Source organism: Wolffia australiana, chromosome 6 (assembly GCF_029677425.1).
Source record: "Wolffia australiana isolate 7733 chromosome 6, ASM2967742v1".
Taxonomy (NCBI): Eukaryota; Viridiplantae; Streptophyta; class Magnoliopsida; order Alismatales; family Araceae; genus Wolffia; species Wolffia australiana.
In genome coordinates, this window is record NC_135840.1 from 19,985,368 (window position 1) to 20,002,789 (window position 17,422).

Below are 17,422 nucleotides of genomic sequence, written 5' to 3' on the forward strand. Positions count from 1 at the left end.
AAAATCTCTAAGATATGTTTCATGTGGAGGCAACCCATACTCATCCACTTTCTAGAATTATTATTATAGAATTGGTTTATAAATTATATTGCTTAAACTCAACATCAAAAATGATCTAATTCAAAACATAAATTTGAGTTTATAAGAAGGGAAACCTTGGCCAAGGATTACACTTTAGGAGGAACTCAAATAGAAGCCTGGACAAGGTAGAGCCCACCTAGCCCTAAGGATGCCCCTTCCTCAGATCAAGAAGCTGATTAAGAAACATTGTTGACTTAACTAAGGAGCACGACCACTCCTCCTTCCCTTACATGCTCTTGTGAGTACAGCACCCTACTCAGTAAGTCTACTTCTGATGTCTTTCCGCCTTGTTGGATCCTTGAAATGGGGCGGCAGATCACATGACGCCAAATAGTCACAAGTTCATCACTTACTTAGGAGGCCAACATAACTGGAAGGTTCTTAATTCCCCGAAGCATAATAATAATTGCAACTCCTTCAAAGAACAGATAGGGAACACAGTTTGATAAGCTCTAAGAAAGATGGCCCATGCGCCGATGGAGCATCGCCCCGATATACAGCTTGAGGAAACTTCTAGGAGGTGAGACAATTGGTGTGGAAGCCTTCGAGGAGCAGCAAGTGATCTTCCTTTCTACAAGATGATGTCCTCTTCCCAGTTACCTTGTCACAAAGAAAACTCTCATTATTATTAAGAATGCACCTCCATTCACTATCATCAACTAATTTCTGCAATGAGAAAGTCTTGTCCTTAGACCATGTTCTTAATGCCTTGTTGAGCACACTGATATTAAGAATGAGACTACCAATTTCAGCAACCACATAACTCCGCCACCAGCTGTGATTGCCTTGTATGGTTCACTCATAGGTTTGATATGAAGCAAACTGTTTCCACTCTGGGATCATATGATCAGTTGCCCCATTATCAAATCAAGGTGCTTCCACTCAAGTTTAGAAAACGGGCACTCCTCTGCTAAGGTTTTGCATGGCTGATCCAATGACGTAAGCCCAATAACCATTCAGGATGAGTCACCTCTGCTTCAGCACATGAACAATTTTCTTTCGGTCTTCTCCTCCATCTACTTGGTTCTTTCTTGAGGAGGTTTCTCTCACTTCCTGAGTCTCTTAGGCAGCTACATGTATTTTTCTGTCCACACGGCCACAGATGCTCTAACGAGCGATAACAAAACAGTGAGTAATGTTGCTATTGAAAACAAGAGACACGCCACAAGCTCATAAGATTTGCTCTAATACCAGGTCAAACTTGATCCAGGCTTTCTTCTTGTCCTGCTGTTCCCTGTCTTGTATCTCTGAAGGCTAGGCTTTTTGCCAAAAAACACAGACAACTTATTGGATGGACTAGGTTGGCTTCAAAAGGCCGTACAATTTGAAATAGGCAGGTCCCATATCACCTAAGGGACTTATTCCCAAGGGGGAAATAAATCACCCAAGTAAGACAGACCCAATCACGTAGATAAAATGAACAAGCCACTTCTAATTCATGGCCCATTCCATTAGTAGACTAATAAGGCAAAACAAACCATAAGAAGGATACAATCAAACTACAGCATTTCAAAGAGCCAAAACCATCAGGATTATCAGTTGGATCAGTCTATCTCCAACAGCCGACCATAGATCTCATATCACAATTGCTTGTGGCCAACCGTAAAAAGAGTTAATAAAAAAATGAGACTTCATGCTAACAAAAGTCTCAAAAGTTCCTAAAAATCAGCGAGAAACAGTTTTGCAAAGCGTTTCAGTCTCCATAAAACTACCAAACTGAATGATATATCTTTTGCATAAGTTAGCTCTTATTAGAATAATGCCGCAATACTTTTTGGAGGGATAAACAATTTAAATAGATGAGATCAGTATGCCTTTAAATTTCTCAAACGAATCATCTCTGCAGAAGATATCAAACTTGCTCCCACTTAATTATGTCATCCCAGCTATCCTTATAAATACATCTCTCCCCCATGCCAGTCAGTCAGTCATTCTTGGGGTGGAGATGACTCTGGGCAACCTCAACGAGGAGCGCAAGGAGGGCATGGCAGACTTGGGCAGCATCGCCCTGTGTGGGATCATCACCAAGCGCAGAGTAGACCATCCAGCCGTGGTCGAGGGCCCGGTCAGGTCGCACAGCCAATGAGCCCGGCACTTCAGCATCCCTCCTCGTCACTAACCCGTCACTCTCCTCGCCATACCTCGCACGCAGCAGCTGTGCGGAAGCCGCCATCGCTGCTGCCAGTGGCACGACCACCGGCACTTTTGTCACTGCTGTCAACTCTGCGTGCGCCACGTGGGACAGTGAGGCCAGAGCCACTTTTCCCGCTGCTGCCGTGTGGAAGCACACTACCGGTAGCTCTTCGGGCAGCTGGTGCCGGCCCAGAAATTCCTTCCTCCTCTCATAGGTCAGGTCCTCCAGTGCCTGTAGATCCCCCTTTCTCACCCACCCCAACCATCCCCCACCCAAATTCACTTTAACCCTTTTGCACAACAACCATGAAATGATAGAGCGATAGATACATAGACAACATAAATAGAGAACAAGACATAGTTAGAGGCACGTGCATTGATGGATGTATAATTAGAAAGAGATAGAAATAACATTCTATGCTTGATTAATTCATGAATGATAGATGGATGGGTAGATAAGATTTATCAGATCGATAAGCTAGATTAGTAGGTAGAGATGGATAGAAAGATTTCGTAATAAACTTGAGGAATCCAATAGATAAGAATTAATGAAAAATGGATAGATAGATCGATAGTGAATCAAAGATACATATGTTATATGATGCATAGGTATGCCAACAAATAGATTGATAGATGGATATGATATTTAGATTGATACACATAATTAGTGATACAGGAAGAGAGGGATCTATTGATAGATGGATACCGTGATGTATTTATTAGGTTGGATGTTGTTCTTCAGCAGATAAGATAATAGGCAAATTAGAGCGAGGAGAGTGAGGTTGTTGATACCTTGAGAATCTTGCAGAACAAAAATTCGGTGATCTTCCGAAGGTTGACATAGTCGCCGAGCTGGCCCTGGCGGAGGATGTCAGAGGCAATGGGGCTGCCAGCATAGGGGCTCTGTGCCAGGACAAGGCCGGCGACCTTGTTCTTGAGCTCCGCCCAGTACAACGACAGAGCTGCTGCTGAGTCAACACCGCCTTTGCTGTGCCCAAACAGCAGCACCCGTTTCTTGGCCCCCCAGTAAATCTCTTCAATGTACTCTTTGATCTCCCTTGCATTCTTCTCCACCGATGCCTTGATACAAAGAATAGCGGGAATATTTTTAACAATACTAATTACCATAAAAATGATCAAGGAAAAATAACATTACTTAATCAGCATACTGATTCTTTAATACCTCGCTGTGGATCTTGGCAATGTGGCAAGCGAGGCCCATCTTGGAGAAGACTGACTTGATGTTAACGAAGTACATGCGGCCGTGATTGCTGAAAAGCCCTGCCAACGAAGAATGAAGAGATAGGGTTGGAGGAGAGAATATCTTTCCTAAAAAATGGATAAACAGACTCTACCTGGAACCAAAAGGTACACCACGGAGTCGGGCAACTTGTGCTCTTTTTTCCTGGACAATAAATTCAAATGATGCAGACAAACTGAGATGTACTTGACCAATTAAGATGATGCACATTTTCACAAAAATGAGACGTACTTGACCATCTCAAGCAATTCAAGAAATCTTTGGGTTCCATCCTCAATGGGAGGCATTTCCTTGGCTCGCTGAAGCCACCCAATATCATCTGCTGACCCTCTCACCGTATTCCGGGCACGGATTATCAAGCTAGAGAAATCAACAACACAAATTAAAAATAAAAGAATAATTCTGAATGTTCCAATCTTCTTTAAATAGTTTCTTCTCTAGTCTCTGCCTTTGACACCTACCTCTGGAACAAGGAAACCCCCGTTAGACCAGGTCCTGATATGATGCGTTGACCTTCTTCCTCTTGACATGAAGTCTCAGAACCGGTGCAGGTCGAAGAGTTTTCAGCCTGGCCCGAGGAGGATATACTCATCATTTGGAGCTCCCCCGAATTGGTCTCCCTAAGTAGCCGGTCCTCTGATAGATAACTCCTCAAATTAAGATATCAGCATTGATATTTTAAAATAATTTTACAAGCAAACTCGAGAATAAGTTACCTACGGAGGAACCGGTGAAGCAGGCCGTGAGAAAGGAAGCAGCTTCCGCTAATGATGCAATGGATGAGAAAATCTGAGTGCTGTTTTCAGATCGCGTTGATGCACCATCTGCAGCCTGTGAATCAGTGCGATATGTATGTTGAGTAAACAAATTGTTTGAAAATTTTCAGCAAAACAAAGAGAAAACGCAATAAAAATAGATGTTTCACACAAAATATAATATCAAATCATGATGGGATATTCAGAGCTGGATGCTGATAGGGTCCCCATTAGGACCTATCAAAGAACTAAGAGATTGGAGGGCCTTGGACTCTACAAGTGCCGTGGGAGCAGCACGTGCGGCGTCTAACTAAAGACTTGGTCAGAAAGATAAAAATAAAGGAGGAGAAGGCTCATCGAGGCATTGTCAAAAATACTCAAGAAACCATTGGCGCTGTGGTGGGAGCGGAGATTCTCCAGCTCGAGGGAAGATGGCTACATCCGATCCGGTCAGCATCTCTACCTTATCTTTCTTTCCAATTTCAGTTCTACTTGTTCTTCTCAATCATCACTATTGACTCGAGAGTTACAGATTTTATATTGTTTCTTACATTGAATCATCGTGGAGTTTGGTTTGTGAAGAAACCCAGAGGAGAAGGATGGGTTTGAGAGAAGAACTGGAAAATTCTCATTAGGTCTTTTGGTCCCATAACAGTAGTACATATATGGAGAGTAGGAGAGAGAGAGAGAGCAAAGCAGGGGTACATAAGGAAAAAGAACAGAAGCAACATATTCAACAGTCCCCCTCAAACTGGTGAGTGGATATCATCCATTCCCAGTTTGCCGCACAACTCTTGGAAACGCCGAGCAGACAGGCCTTTGGTAAAGATATCAGCTTTCTGCTGGGCAGAGGGAACATATGATGTGCAAAATTTTCCGGACTCAAGTTTCTCTTTGATGAAGTGACGATCCACTTCGACATGTTTAGTATGATCACGTTGTACCGGATCATGGGCGATGTTGATAGCCGACTTGTTATCACAAAACACTTGAGTAGATTGATCACACGACAACTTCAACTCTGTGAGGAGATTGGTGATCCATAATGCCTCGCAGATGCCTTGTGCCAGGGCACGAAACTCGGCTTCAGCACTAGAGCGAGAGACAACAGGTTGTTACTTGCTCCGCCATGTGATAATATTCCCCCCAAGGAAGGTGCAGTAGCCCGTGGTGGAGCAGCGGTCAACATGAGAGCCAACGTAATCCGCATCAGTATAGACATCTAATTGAAGGCCACCTTTACGCTTGAATTGAAGACCGAGACCAACGGTACCTTTGCGATAACGAAGTACATGGTTGACAGCATGCATATGACAGGCCTTCGGAGAATGCATAAATTGACTTAAGACGCCAACAACATAAGTAATGTCAGGACGTGTATGAGTGAGATAGAGCAGCTTCCCGACCAAGTGTTGATACCGTCCTTGATCGACCGCCTCCTCGTGATCCCCCAAAGAGAGCCGATGGTTCAGTAATATATTTCCGTTGGCAAAGGTAAATCCCAGTCGAAGAGTAGGCGATCTCAATGCCAAGAAAGTACCGGAGTACACCAAGATGTTTAATGTCAAACTCAGCAAGATAAGTCGCCAATTGAGCTGCGGCCTGCGAATCATTCCCTGTAATAAGAATGTCATCCATGTACACAAGAAGAATGGTGACTCCCCCGGACGTGGAATGACAGTAGAAAAGTTTATGATCACCATTGCACTGAGAATAGCCAAATAAGGACATAGAGTGCGTAAAACGACCGAACCAAGCCCGAGGAGATTGCTTCAAGCCATAAAGAGCCTTCTTGAGACGGCACACCAAGGGAAGTGCCGAAGGGGGAGCCACATAACCAGGAGGCAAGGCCATGTAAACTTCCTCATGGAGATAACCATGAAGAAAGGCGTTCTTGACGTCGAATTGCTGAAGACGCCAGTCGTGATGAGCCGCAAGGGCGAGAAGAAGACGAACCGTGTTCATCTTAGCCACGGGAGTAAATGTCTCCAGATAATCAACACCGAATTGTTGAGTATAGCCCTTAGCCACAAGGCGTGCCTTGTACCTCTCAAAAGTGCCATTGGACTGATATTTGACGGTGTAGACCCATCGACATCCGACGAGGTGTTTGCCAGAAGGTAAAGACACCAGATCCCATGTCCGGTTCTTATCCAGAGCAGCTAATTCCTCTTCCATAGCGCGTCGCCAGTCGGAGGAGGCCAACGCTTCAGCCAGATTCTTCGGAATGGTGATGGAAACCAGACGAGTAAGAAGAGCACGGTAGGATGGAGAGAGGCGAGTGGAAGAAAGATAATTGGCCAAAGGATATAAAGGGGTGGAGGTGCATTGGCGAGGGGCTTTGCGGAGGGTAATAGGAAGATCATCACCCGCGGGAGGAGGGATCTGATCAGGAGTGGTTGGTGACAGAGGTATCAGGGCGGGGATAGGCAAGAGCGGACGCGGACGGCGATGGTACGTAGTGCCATCAAATTTTGAGGGAGGAACCAAAGGACGAGAAGAAGATGGAGATGGCCCAGGGAGTGGAGACGAGGAGTGAAATGGAAGTGATTAGTAGAAGGATTAGTGGAAGTGATTAGTGGAAGTGATTAGTGGAAGGGGTGCAAGGAAATCCAAGGAGTCAGCACAGGAAGGAGAAGAGGAAGGAGGGGAAGACGAAGCAGAAACATAAAAGGGAGTGGATTCGTTGAAGGTGACATTTTTGCTGACAATGAAGTGATTAGTAGAAGGATGATAGCTGTCAGAAAGAGGCAGCCAAAGGGAGCAGAGAGAGAGCAAACTGGGAGGAATGGAGGAAGAGGAGAAGGGAGGAAGAGCTCCAGCCTCAGGCGGCGCTTTTTGGAACAAAAGAAAGGAGAAAATGTCATACTAAAGCGGCTAGGGTTTGGGGCCCCTTTAAAGGGGCCCCTTTACAATCTCCCACGTGGGAAGATTTTAAGTGACCTCCCACGTGGGAGGTTCTTTAAAATAAGGTCCCACGTGGGACAGTCCTGCGCTCAGAATAAAACAGAGAAAGAGAGGGAGAAAGAGAGAGAAAGAGGGGGAGGCCTCTTGGTGGGCCACTTATAGGCTTGTGGCCCACCTACACTTAGGCCGTAGAGAGAGACAGAGAAAGAAAAAAGAGAGAAAGAGTTAATGGTTGCTGGGCTCGGTCCAACACCCCCCCGCAAGCTAGGTGTGGATGTTGACCATGCCTAGCTTGGACACCAGCAACTGGAATCTGGGACCCGGCAGCGGCTTGGTGAAGATGTCCGCCTTCTGGTCTGCAGAAGGAATGAAGACTGGTCTGATGATCCCGCGCTCAATGTTCTCTGCCAGATAATGTCGATTCAAGGCCATATGCTTGGTTCTGTCATGCTGAACAGGATTTTTCGCAATGGCCAGAGCAGACTGGTTATCACAATGTAGTACGATTCCACCACCGTCGTACAAACCAATATCTTCCAGGAGGTGTTTCAGCCACCGGCATTCTGAGACGCCCCGTTTAAGAGCTCGTAACTCTGCCTCTGCACTTGACAGAGAGATTTCTTTCTGCTTTTTGCTCCTCCATGTGATCAAACTACCGCCTAGGAATGTGCAGTAGCCTGCCGTGGATCGACTGTCGACAACAGACCCGCCCAGTCAGAATCCGTATAAGCCTCCAGAGATAAGCCTCCGTCACGTGCAAAGAAGAGTCCCTGCCCCACTGTAAATTTCAGATAGGCAAGTATGCGTCGCCGCTCGTAGGTGAACTTCATGGGGCTCGCTCATGAACTGACTTAGCAGGCTGACAGCATACGATATATCTGGTCTGGTATGATTGAGGTAGATTAACTTCCCAATTAGTCTTTGGTATGATGTTCTATCAACTGCTGCCCCCCCATCAGCCTTTCCAATCTTCACATTTGCATCAAGAGGGGTTGAAAATGGCTTGCACCCCAATTGCCCTGTCTCCTGAAGGAGATCAAGAATGTATTTGTGCTGACTGAGCATGATGCCTTCTTTTGAGTATGCCACCTCTATTCCCAAGAAATACCTCAACTGCCCAAGATCTTTCATATCAAATTGTTTGGATAAGGATCCCACCAGCTGACCAACTTCTTCACGGTCCCCTCCGGTAATCAATATATCGTCCACATATACTAACAAAAGAGTTACTTCACCAGTCGAGCCTCCTTTTATAAACAGTGCATGATCTCCTCTCGCCTGGCGGTAGTTCAATTCGACCATCGCCTTAGTAAACCGTCCAAACCATGCCCTGGGGGACTGTTTCAGTCCGTACAGTGCCTTCTTGAGTCGACAAACTTGATTTGGACTATTGGTCAGCAAATATCCGGGGGGAGGCTGCATATAGACTTCTTCTTCCAGCTCCCCGTGAAGGAAAGCATTCTTCACATCGAGTTGGAGAAGTTTCCAATCACACTTGGCTGCGAGCGCAATCAATACTCTCACCGTGTCAAATTTGGCCACTGGGGCAAATGTTTCATTATAGTCTATGCCTTCCGTTTGGGTATACCCTTTAGCAACCAATCTGGCCTTGAGCCGCTCTAATGTTCGATCGGATGAAAACTTCGGGGTGAATACCCAGCGACACCCAACTGCTTTCTTGCCTTTGGGCAATGGCACGATCTCCCATGTTTCATTTTCATGAGGGCACTCATCTCTTCATCCATAGCTGCTTTCCATCCAGGATCTTGAAGGGCCTCCTCCACCTTATTTGGAACTCGGAAATCTCCCAATTGAGACAGAAAACTCTTATATGGCTCACTAAATCGCCCATACTTAACATAGTGACTGATAGGATACTTAGCCCGTACTCGGCATGTTCGTACTCCCTTTCGAAGTGCTATCGGCCAACTAAGATCATCATCCACTGGTTGACCGGGAACAATATCATCTGATTTTTCTTCACTTTCTGCTGATGCTTCACTCACCTGCTCATCTTCTACCACAGGCTGGTCCACTTGGCCGTCTTCTTTTGACTGTACTTTGGTGACCTCATCAGCTGATGGAGATTCAGGTGGATCATCTTGGATCGATGGCATTAGTGGGACCGGGTGGCCATGACTGTGTCCCTGTGTGAAGGAACTCAAAAAACGGAATACTGTCATCTGAGGAGGCACTTGGAGGTGAATTTTCTGCCTGAAAGTAAAATTCGGACTCATTGAACACGGCATCGGCGGAGACATAGAATTTCTGAGATGGTGGGTGATAAAATCTATACCCCTTCTGTGTGCTAGAGTAACCAACAAACACGCACCGAAGTCCCCTTGGATCTAGTTTTCCCATATTCTGATGGATGAAACTCACACACCCGCATACACGAGCAGGAAGTCCGAGAAGAGCCGCACCTTGGGAAAGAACTTTTTAAGCAAATTTAAAGGGCTTTCATAACCAATCACCCGCATAGGAATTCGGTTTATCAGATGAGCTGCTGTCAGGACAGCCTCTCCCCAATATCTCTTTGGAAGATTACCTTGAAACAATAGCGTCCTGGCTGTCGCAAGTGTATACCCCAAGCGCCTCTCTGCCAGCCCATTTTGCTGGGGTGTATTCACGCACGACGTTTCGTGAACAATTCCCACATCTGAGAAGTAGGATCTAACTTCAGAATTCTGAAATTCTGACCCATTATCTGATCTGAGCCGCTTAATCCGCTTCCGAACTGATTTTCAATCATCTTGCAGAATTCGACATTTCCCCTTGGAGCCTCCCCTTTAGACTTCAATAAGTATAACCACATCACTCTTGTGTGATCATCAACAAAAATAATGAAGTAACGGCACCCCGTCATACTTTCCACTGGACACGGTCCCCACAAGTCACTATGGACACAATCGAATGGCGAAAGAAAACGATCATCCATTAACTTAAACGTACTTCTCCGAAGTTTTGCCATATGGCATGCTTCACAAAATAAGTTCTTAACAAAAATTCCTCGAAACAATGAGGGAAAACAAGTCTTAAGGAGATCGAACGGAGGATGACCCATCTGCTGGTGGAGACGGATCACTTTCTCCTGCTTCAAGCTTGTCCTCCGGGACAGCATGCATTGTCGGTTCCACCATCCAAGAGGAGCAAGCCGCCTTCCCTTCTAAAGGATAAAATCCTCTTCCGAGTCCTTGTCACATAAAAAACACCCGTCACGATCTAAAGTAAACCTCCATCCATAGTCATCAACAATTTTCTGAATGGATATCAAATTAGCTCTCAGGTTTTCAACATGGAGAACATCTTTAAGCTCGCCAAGTGGATGAAGCAAAACACTTCCAACCCCTTTGACCGCCAATAATCCTCCTCCGGCTGTCTGAACTTTATGAGATATGGCAGTGGATGAATAATGATTGAAAAACGACTTATCGGGAGACATATGATCTGTGGCCCCCGTATTCACGATCCAACTATTTGGAGAGGATGTACCTGATTGAGCGAGGGCAGTAGAACTGAGTTTCTCCTGCACCTCCTCAACTCCGGGACTGATAACAGTGGGGCCAGATTGTTGTGGTTGCGACGCTGCTACAAGAGCCTTCTTTCCCGAATTTTGATTCTTCCAGGCAAGTTTCCAGCAAGTTTCCTTCGTATGACGACGCTTCTTGCAGTAGTTGCAGAAAAGAGAGTCTCGATTGTCTTCCCCGTCGCCACCTACTGCTGAGCTCGATGGGGTTGGTCGGGCAGTGCCACCCCCAGGAGGATTCGTCCGACCCTCAGGACGCTTTGTAAGTAGGGCAGCCGAATTCTGGCCCTGTGAGTCTGACGAGACAGCCAGTCTGCTCTCAGCTTGTAGGATGGCGCCAATGGCTTCCTCTAGGGACGGCAGCTTCTCTCGATGCAAGAGTTGACTCCTCACCGATTCGAAGACCGGGTTAAGTCCCATGAGGAACGTGAAAATGCGCTGCTTCAGGATGTATTGCCGCTCTATTGACTGTGGATTCTGTACTGGCCATAAGTAGTCAATTTCTCTCCAAATTGCCTTCAGCCGGGAGGAGTATTGACGGATATTCTCCCCGCCTTGACGCGCCATCGATTCCTGCACTTTCAACTCGTAGATTCTCCAATCATTTGACTGCTCAGACGTGTACTTCTGGATTTCATCCCATAGCTCCTTCACTGTTGTACAATAGAGAAAGTCCCTCCTCATTTCAGGCGTCATTGATCTCAGCATCCATTGCAAAATAAGAGACTCCTCTGCTTTCCATCGCTTGTAATCTGGATCTGCAGGAGTTCTGGGTTCATCAGTGAGATGATCCCCCAGAAATAATCCATAAACTGTCAAAGTCACCATCTTTGACCATTCAAACATGTTTCCCCCATCAAACTTTACTTCTTCAGGGGGAAACACAATTGTTCCTCTTCCAACCTCTGAGTTTTGGGATGTAACCAGCCCACTGACTTCTCCTATCCTTGCCTCAGAGTTTTCTTGGACCACCCCTGGGAGTCTTTGACTTGAACTCGCCTCTTCAAAGCTTGCCATGTCTGAGGAGGTGGTAGAAAGGTTGTACTCGAAGGCAGGTGGTAGGGACAGGCCAAGAAAACACACTTCTGGATTTGCTGCTCCAGCAAAACTTCTCTGCTATCCTTGGTCGATGAAGCCCTAGGCTTTACTGCTCTGATACCATGTCAGAAAGAGGCAGCCAAAGGGAGCAGAGAGAGCAAACTGGGAGGAATGGAGGAAGAGGAGAAGGGAGGAAGAGCTCCAGCCTCAGGCGGCGCTTTTTGGAACAAAAGAAAGGAGAAAATGTCATACTAAAGCGGCTAGGGTTTGGGGCCCCTTTAAAGGGGCCCCTTTACAATCTCCCACGTGGGAAGATTTTAAGTGACCTCCCACGTGGGAGGTTCTTTAAAATAAGGTCCCACGTGGGACAGTCCTGCGCTCAGAATAAAACAGAGAAAGAGAGGGAGAAAGGGAGAGAAAGAGGGGGAGGCCTCTTGGTGGGCCACTTATAGGCTTGTGGCCCACCTACACTTAGGCCGTAGAGAGAGACAGAGAAAGAAAAAAGAGAGAAAGAGTTAATGGTTGCTGGGCTCGGTCCAACAATAGCACTTATAATCCTTCTGATGAGAGGAGTAACCCACAAAGACACATTTGAGCGCCTTAGAGTCAAGCTTGTTCCGAGTACGATGACGGTTAGGGACGTAGCAGGTGCACCCAAAAATGCGGGGAAGAAGGTTAGTTTTCAAGGAAACCGTGGGGTAGGCTTGATGGAGGGCATCAATGGGGGAAACGTGGGAAAGGACACGAGAGGGGAGGCGGTTGATGAGATGGACTGCAGTGAGAGAAGCCTCGCCCCAGAAAAATTTAGGCATGTCCATGTGAAGAAAGGAACGAGTGGTGTCAAATATGTGTCGAAACTTTCGTTCCGCAAGACCATTTTGTTGAGGAGTGTATGGACAGGAGGTTTCATGGATGATGCCATTAGAGGTGAAGAAGTTGGAGAGGGTGGAATTAACGTAATCACGGGCATTTTCGGAGCGGAAGCGTTTCAAGGAGGTAGCAAATTGAGTTTTGATTAAGGCGTGGAAAGAGATGATAGTTTGAGAAATATCGGATTTATGTTTGAGAAGATATGCCCATGTAACGCGAGTAAAATCATCCACAAAAATACCAAATATCGAGCACCCGAAACACTCGGAACGGGAGCAGGCCCCCATAGGTCACTGTGAATGAGAGAGAAAGGAGACGTCGAACGTGAAGACGAATCCGAGGAAGGATATGTGGTGCGACTGTGTTTAGCTAACCGACATGGTTCACAAATAAACCCGTCCACGGGACGTCCATGAAATAAACAAGGAAACATAAGTTTCAAGGTAGAAAAAGAAGGATGGCCCAAGCAACGGTGAAGAAGCCAAAGAGGATCCGCCGCCGCGGTGGAGATAGCTACGCCGAGGGTAGGGACCGAAGGGGAAGCGGGTGGAGGACGCTGGAGAATGTAGAGACCACCGTGCCCCTCAGCAAGTGTAGTCATCTGCCCCGACACCTTATCATGATAGAAACAGGAATTAGGAGTAAAAGAGACGGCTTGACCAAGATCTCGGACAAGGTGATGAAGGGATAAGAGATTCAGGGAAAGACGAGGAACATAAAGGACATGGGTAAGGGTAAGAGTTGAGGACAATTGGACACTCCCCACACCGGCCACAAGAAGGAGAGCACCGGATGCAGTACTGACGTGATGAGGACGAAGAGAAGGAGTGTAGTTAAGGAAACACTGGGAGAAAGGAGACATATGGGCGGTGGCACTAGAATCAACTATCCACTGTACATTGGAAGAAGAAGGTGTACCTTGATGCATGAGGGAAGAAGAGTCCATTAATTTGGATTGACGAAGCTGGCGAAGTTGATCGATTTCATCATGTTGAAGCTGGCCGACCTTTGAAGATGTGGCTTCAGCAGTTGATGGAGCAGTTGGTTGAGGTATCTCAAGAATAGACGTAGGAGGAGTCATGAGCTGCCCAGAGGGGTGAGGAAGATGAGTTACCAAGTAGTTTTGATGGGCATTCTTCCGTTGGACCTTGTAACACGTCTCCTTGGTATGACCTCGCTTCTTGCAATAGTTGCAGAAAATAGAGGAATTACCAGGAGGCCCATGGCCTGTAGACGCCGATTGCTGGACCGGGGAGTTCATGTTCGGTGATGACACCTTAGGAGAGGACATATACGGCGACACTGCCGGAACGGATGTATATCGAGAGCTCCCCAGCTGCTGAACAGCCATCGGCGAGGCATGTTCGGAATGGAAGATGCCGAGGCGAGTTTCCTCCGTCTGAACCTCCACCAAGGCTTCCTTCAAAGTAGGAACCTTCTCCCGATGAAGTAGTTGGCCGCGTAAAGACTCATATTCAGGATTCAGTCCCATGAGAAATTTGAACATCCGAAGCTGTAGAACATATCCACGGTCAACCGAATGAGGGTCGGGGGGCATGTAGTGGTCCAACTCAGCCCAAAGAGACGACAACTCCAAATGATAGGTCCGAACAGAGCGTGGACCCTGGGTCAGGTTGGTGGAGCGAGTAACGAGGTCATAGATAATGGCCAAGTTGTTCCGCTTCGAGTGGGATTCTTGAGCAGCATCCCAGATCTCCTTGGCGGAGTTTAAGGACAGGAATTCAGCAGCATAGGTTGGACTGATACTGTCAAGCAACCACCTGTGAACTACACCCTTAACATCGAGCCAGTGCTTGTAGTGAGACGCAGTGGGAGACGGCAGGTCTTCCACAAGGTGCTTGATGAGTTTCCCTTTCAAGGTAATTTGAACATATTGACGCCATTGAAGAAGATTCAACCCAGTAAATCGGAATTCAGTCGGCATACGTGGCAGGGAATAATGCCAAGAGTTCAACTCAGATGAGTGAGGAGGCAGCCCTGGTGGCAGAGTGGCAGCGGAAGTAGTAGAGTCATAAGATGCCATAAGGTGACGTCGAGAGTAGTAAAGTTCAATGAGGTACTCCGATTTGGGTAAATCAATGTGGCAACAGTCGATGATGTGAAATCTGAGTTCCAATTTTAGATGGAGGAATCTCAGCAGAGGAATCCTGGCAGATCAACTTCAAGAGAGGTCACGCGGAACGCTGATCGGGGGATGCCAGAAGGTCACCAACAAGTCCAGCTGACGAGCCCAGCCAACGACAAGCTGACGAGCTGACGAGCTCCAAATGACGACATTGCTGGTGAGGCTAGGTTGCCGACGAGGCTATGTCGAGCTAGGTCACCGACAGAGCCAGCTTCAAGATGGCCGAGCTAGGTCACTGACAGCGCCAGCTTCAAGATGGCCGACAGAGATGGTCGAGCTAAGTCGAGCTAGGTCGAGCTAGCTTCAAGATGGTCGAGCTAGGTCGAGCTTGGCGGAGATGGCGGAGCTTGGCGGAGATGGTTGAGCTAGGTTGAGCTAGCTTCAAGATGGTCGAGCTAGCTAGGTTGAGCTTGGCGGAAATGGTCAAGCTAGGTCACCGACGGAGCCAGCTTCAAGATGGCCGAGCTAGGTCACCGACGGAGCTAGGGCTAGGTCACCGACGATGGTCAAGCTAGGTCACCGGCGATGGTCAAGCTAGGTCACCGGCGATGGTCGAGCTAGGTCACCGACGAGGCGAGGTTGCCAACGAGGCTAGATTCCCGACAAGTCGACGACGAGCTGACGAGTAGACGCTGAGAAATCGAGACTTTGAATCAACAAAGTTCGATCAGCAAGGACGTAGAGCTAGGCTCTGATACCATGAAGAAACCCAGAGGAGAAGGATGGGTTCGAGAGAAGAACTGGAAATTTCTCATTAGGTCTTTTGGTTCCATAACAGGAGTACATATATGGAGAGTAGGAGAGAGAGAGAGAGAGCAAAGCAGGGGTACATAAGGAAAAAGAACAGAAGCAATATATTCAACAGTTTGAATATTGGTCACGGATTCAGTTTGTGGTATTCCTATTTTCTACTGTTACAGAGATCCTATCAGATGCTACATTCAGTTTTTTTTTTTTGAACTATGCTACATTCAGTTTGATTAAGTCTTATGAGGCAATGATTGTAAATCTCGTTTTAATAATAACGTTATGAATTATAAAACCACTACCAAAGTTTCATAAAGGTGTCACGAATTTGGAGAATTGGAGAGCTTATGGGAATGATGGAGTAAGTTATCTGGGGAACATGCAAGAGAATATTTAGAGATGAAAAAGAGAGAAGCAAACTTTATTCTCGATTTGTTTTTTTTTCACATTAAAACAGCCATATACCATTGAAGAATCATAAAATAGTCAAAAGATTAAAAATAATAATAATACTCTGGAAGGTAAGGATTTGGCTATCCATCTCTCTCTCTCTCTCTCTCTCTCTCTCTCTCTCTCTCTCTCTCTCTCTCTTTTCCACGTTAGGTCGAAGACTTATAAAAGTTTTCTAGATTCGGAAGATTCATACGAATACTATTGAATGATTCGGAAGAATTATACGAAGAGCTTTTTCGGACTTTCAGTAGACCGGAAGCGAATGATTCTTGTTTTACATCGTAAGTCTGTATGTAATCGAATTCGGAAGCGAATGATTCTTGTGATACAGTGAAATGAGGTGTAGCAATCTTGCTGCGTTGTATTAAAAAAAATCCCTAAGAATCCTCTTCAAAATGATTCCGTGGACAAAATTCGCAAAAAAATTCAATAAAAAAGAATCTTCTTGTTTTACATTGCAGCGTTGAAGGCTGGCCATTTCATTGCAGCGTGGCAACGATCTTGATCTTCATTGCTTCCATTATCGGAAGATAGAAATTTAAAAGGATGATCTAGTGGTTCTTAAAACTTGGAAAAGAAAAAATCAAAGATCACTTAACAAATCGCTAGAAAACTGTACAAACGATATAATCGAAAAGTAAATATTAGTGGTATGAGCAAGGGCAATGACGGCAACGCCGCGGCGCCAGGAGCAATACTAAGTCCCACCGCGAATCACAGATTTTTAAGAACCAATAATCAGTAGATATCGATTAAGTAGATCTCACCTCAGCGCTCCCCGCCAAATCCGAAGTCGATCTTCTTTCCTCATCTCGTACACGCAAGCCTGAAACACAATCCACATAAAAAAGGGCTCAGAACGACGGCATCTCGAGATTAGGCCATAATCCACATCGAAACCAGATCAGCGGAGCCCCAATCACCAATTTCGGGTGATCTTCCCTCTTTTTCTTCCAAAAAAAAAGGAGCCCCAGTCGCGCTCTAGAAACGAGAAAAGAGACAATCCGCGTCGAGAATAATAATAAAAAATTGTACTTTGTTCATCTTCCATCGGATTGAAAATCGATTCAACTCCCGCCGGTGGCAAGATCATCGCATCGGAAAATCCCTCCCCCATCGATCGTCGCTCACCACCTTCGCAAAAAAATGGCGAGCGGCCGTTTGGCAGTTTTCTCCCGCCCAAAGTCTGCTACCCAACCTTCTCTAAACCATTATTACGTACGTACTTCTACCACGTGGCACCTCGTGACTGCACCAGCTCAACAAATCCAAAACAAAATTAAACAAAAAGTTCCTAAAAGTTTAACAATCTCTTTGGAAGCGTTTCAAAATATTTAACGAATATATCTTAATTGTAGGGACGGGACGGATGACGCACTATCCGGCTATCACGTCGTCCACGATGCTGTTTCTTTGGTCGAGATCAGAAGAAACGAACGGCGATCCGGTGATGGGATCACGTCATCCTCGATGCTGTTTCTTGACTAAAGTCTATTAATTATGGT

General features: G+C 46.2%; 1 protein-coding gene across 1 annotated transcript; it reads right to left on the bottom strand.

Moving 5' to 3' along the window:
* Positions 1-1,849: 1,849 nt before the first annotated feature.
* Positions 1,850-17,090, bottom strand: LOC144704459 (uncharacterized). The gene is made up of 9 exons (XM_078576887.1): positions 16,953-17,090; positions 16,685-16,743; positions 4,192-4,306; positions 3,937-4,111; positions 3,707-3,835; positions 3,570-3,619; positions 3,398-3,495; positions 3,007-3,294; positions 1,850-2,458 (listed from the first exon to the last, which is right to left on the bottom strand). The coding sequence occupies exons 1-9, from the start codon at positions 17,032-17,034 to the stop codon at positions 2,006-2,008; spliced, it is 1,449 nt and encodes a 482-aa protein (XP_078433013.1). The 5' UTR covers positions 17,035-17,090; the 3' UTR covers positions 1,850-2,005.
* Between the last annotated feature and the right edge of the window lie 332 nt (positions 17,091-17,422).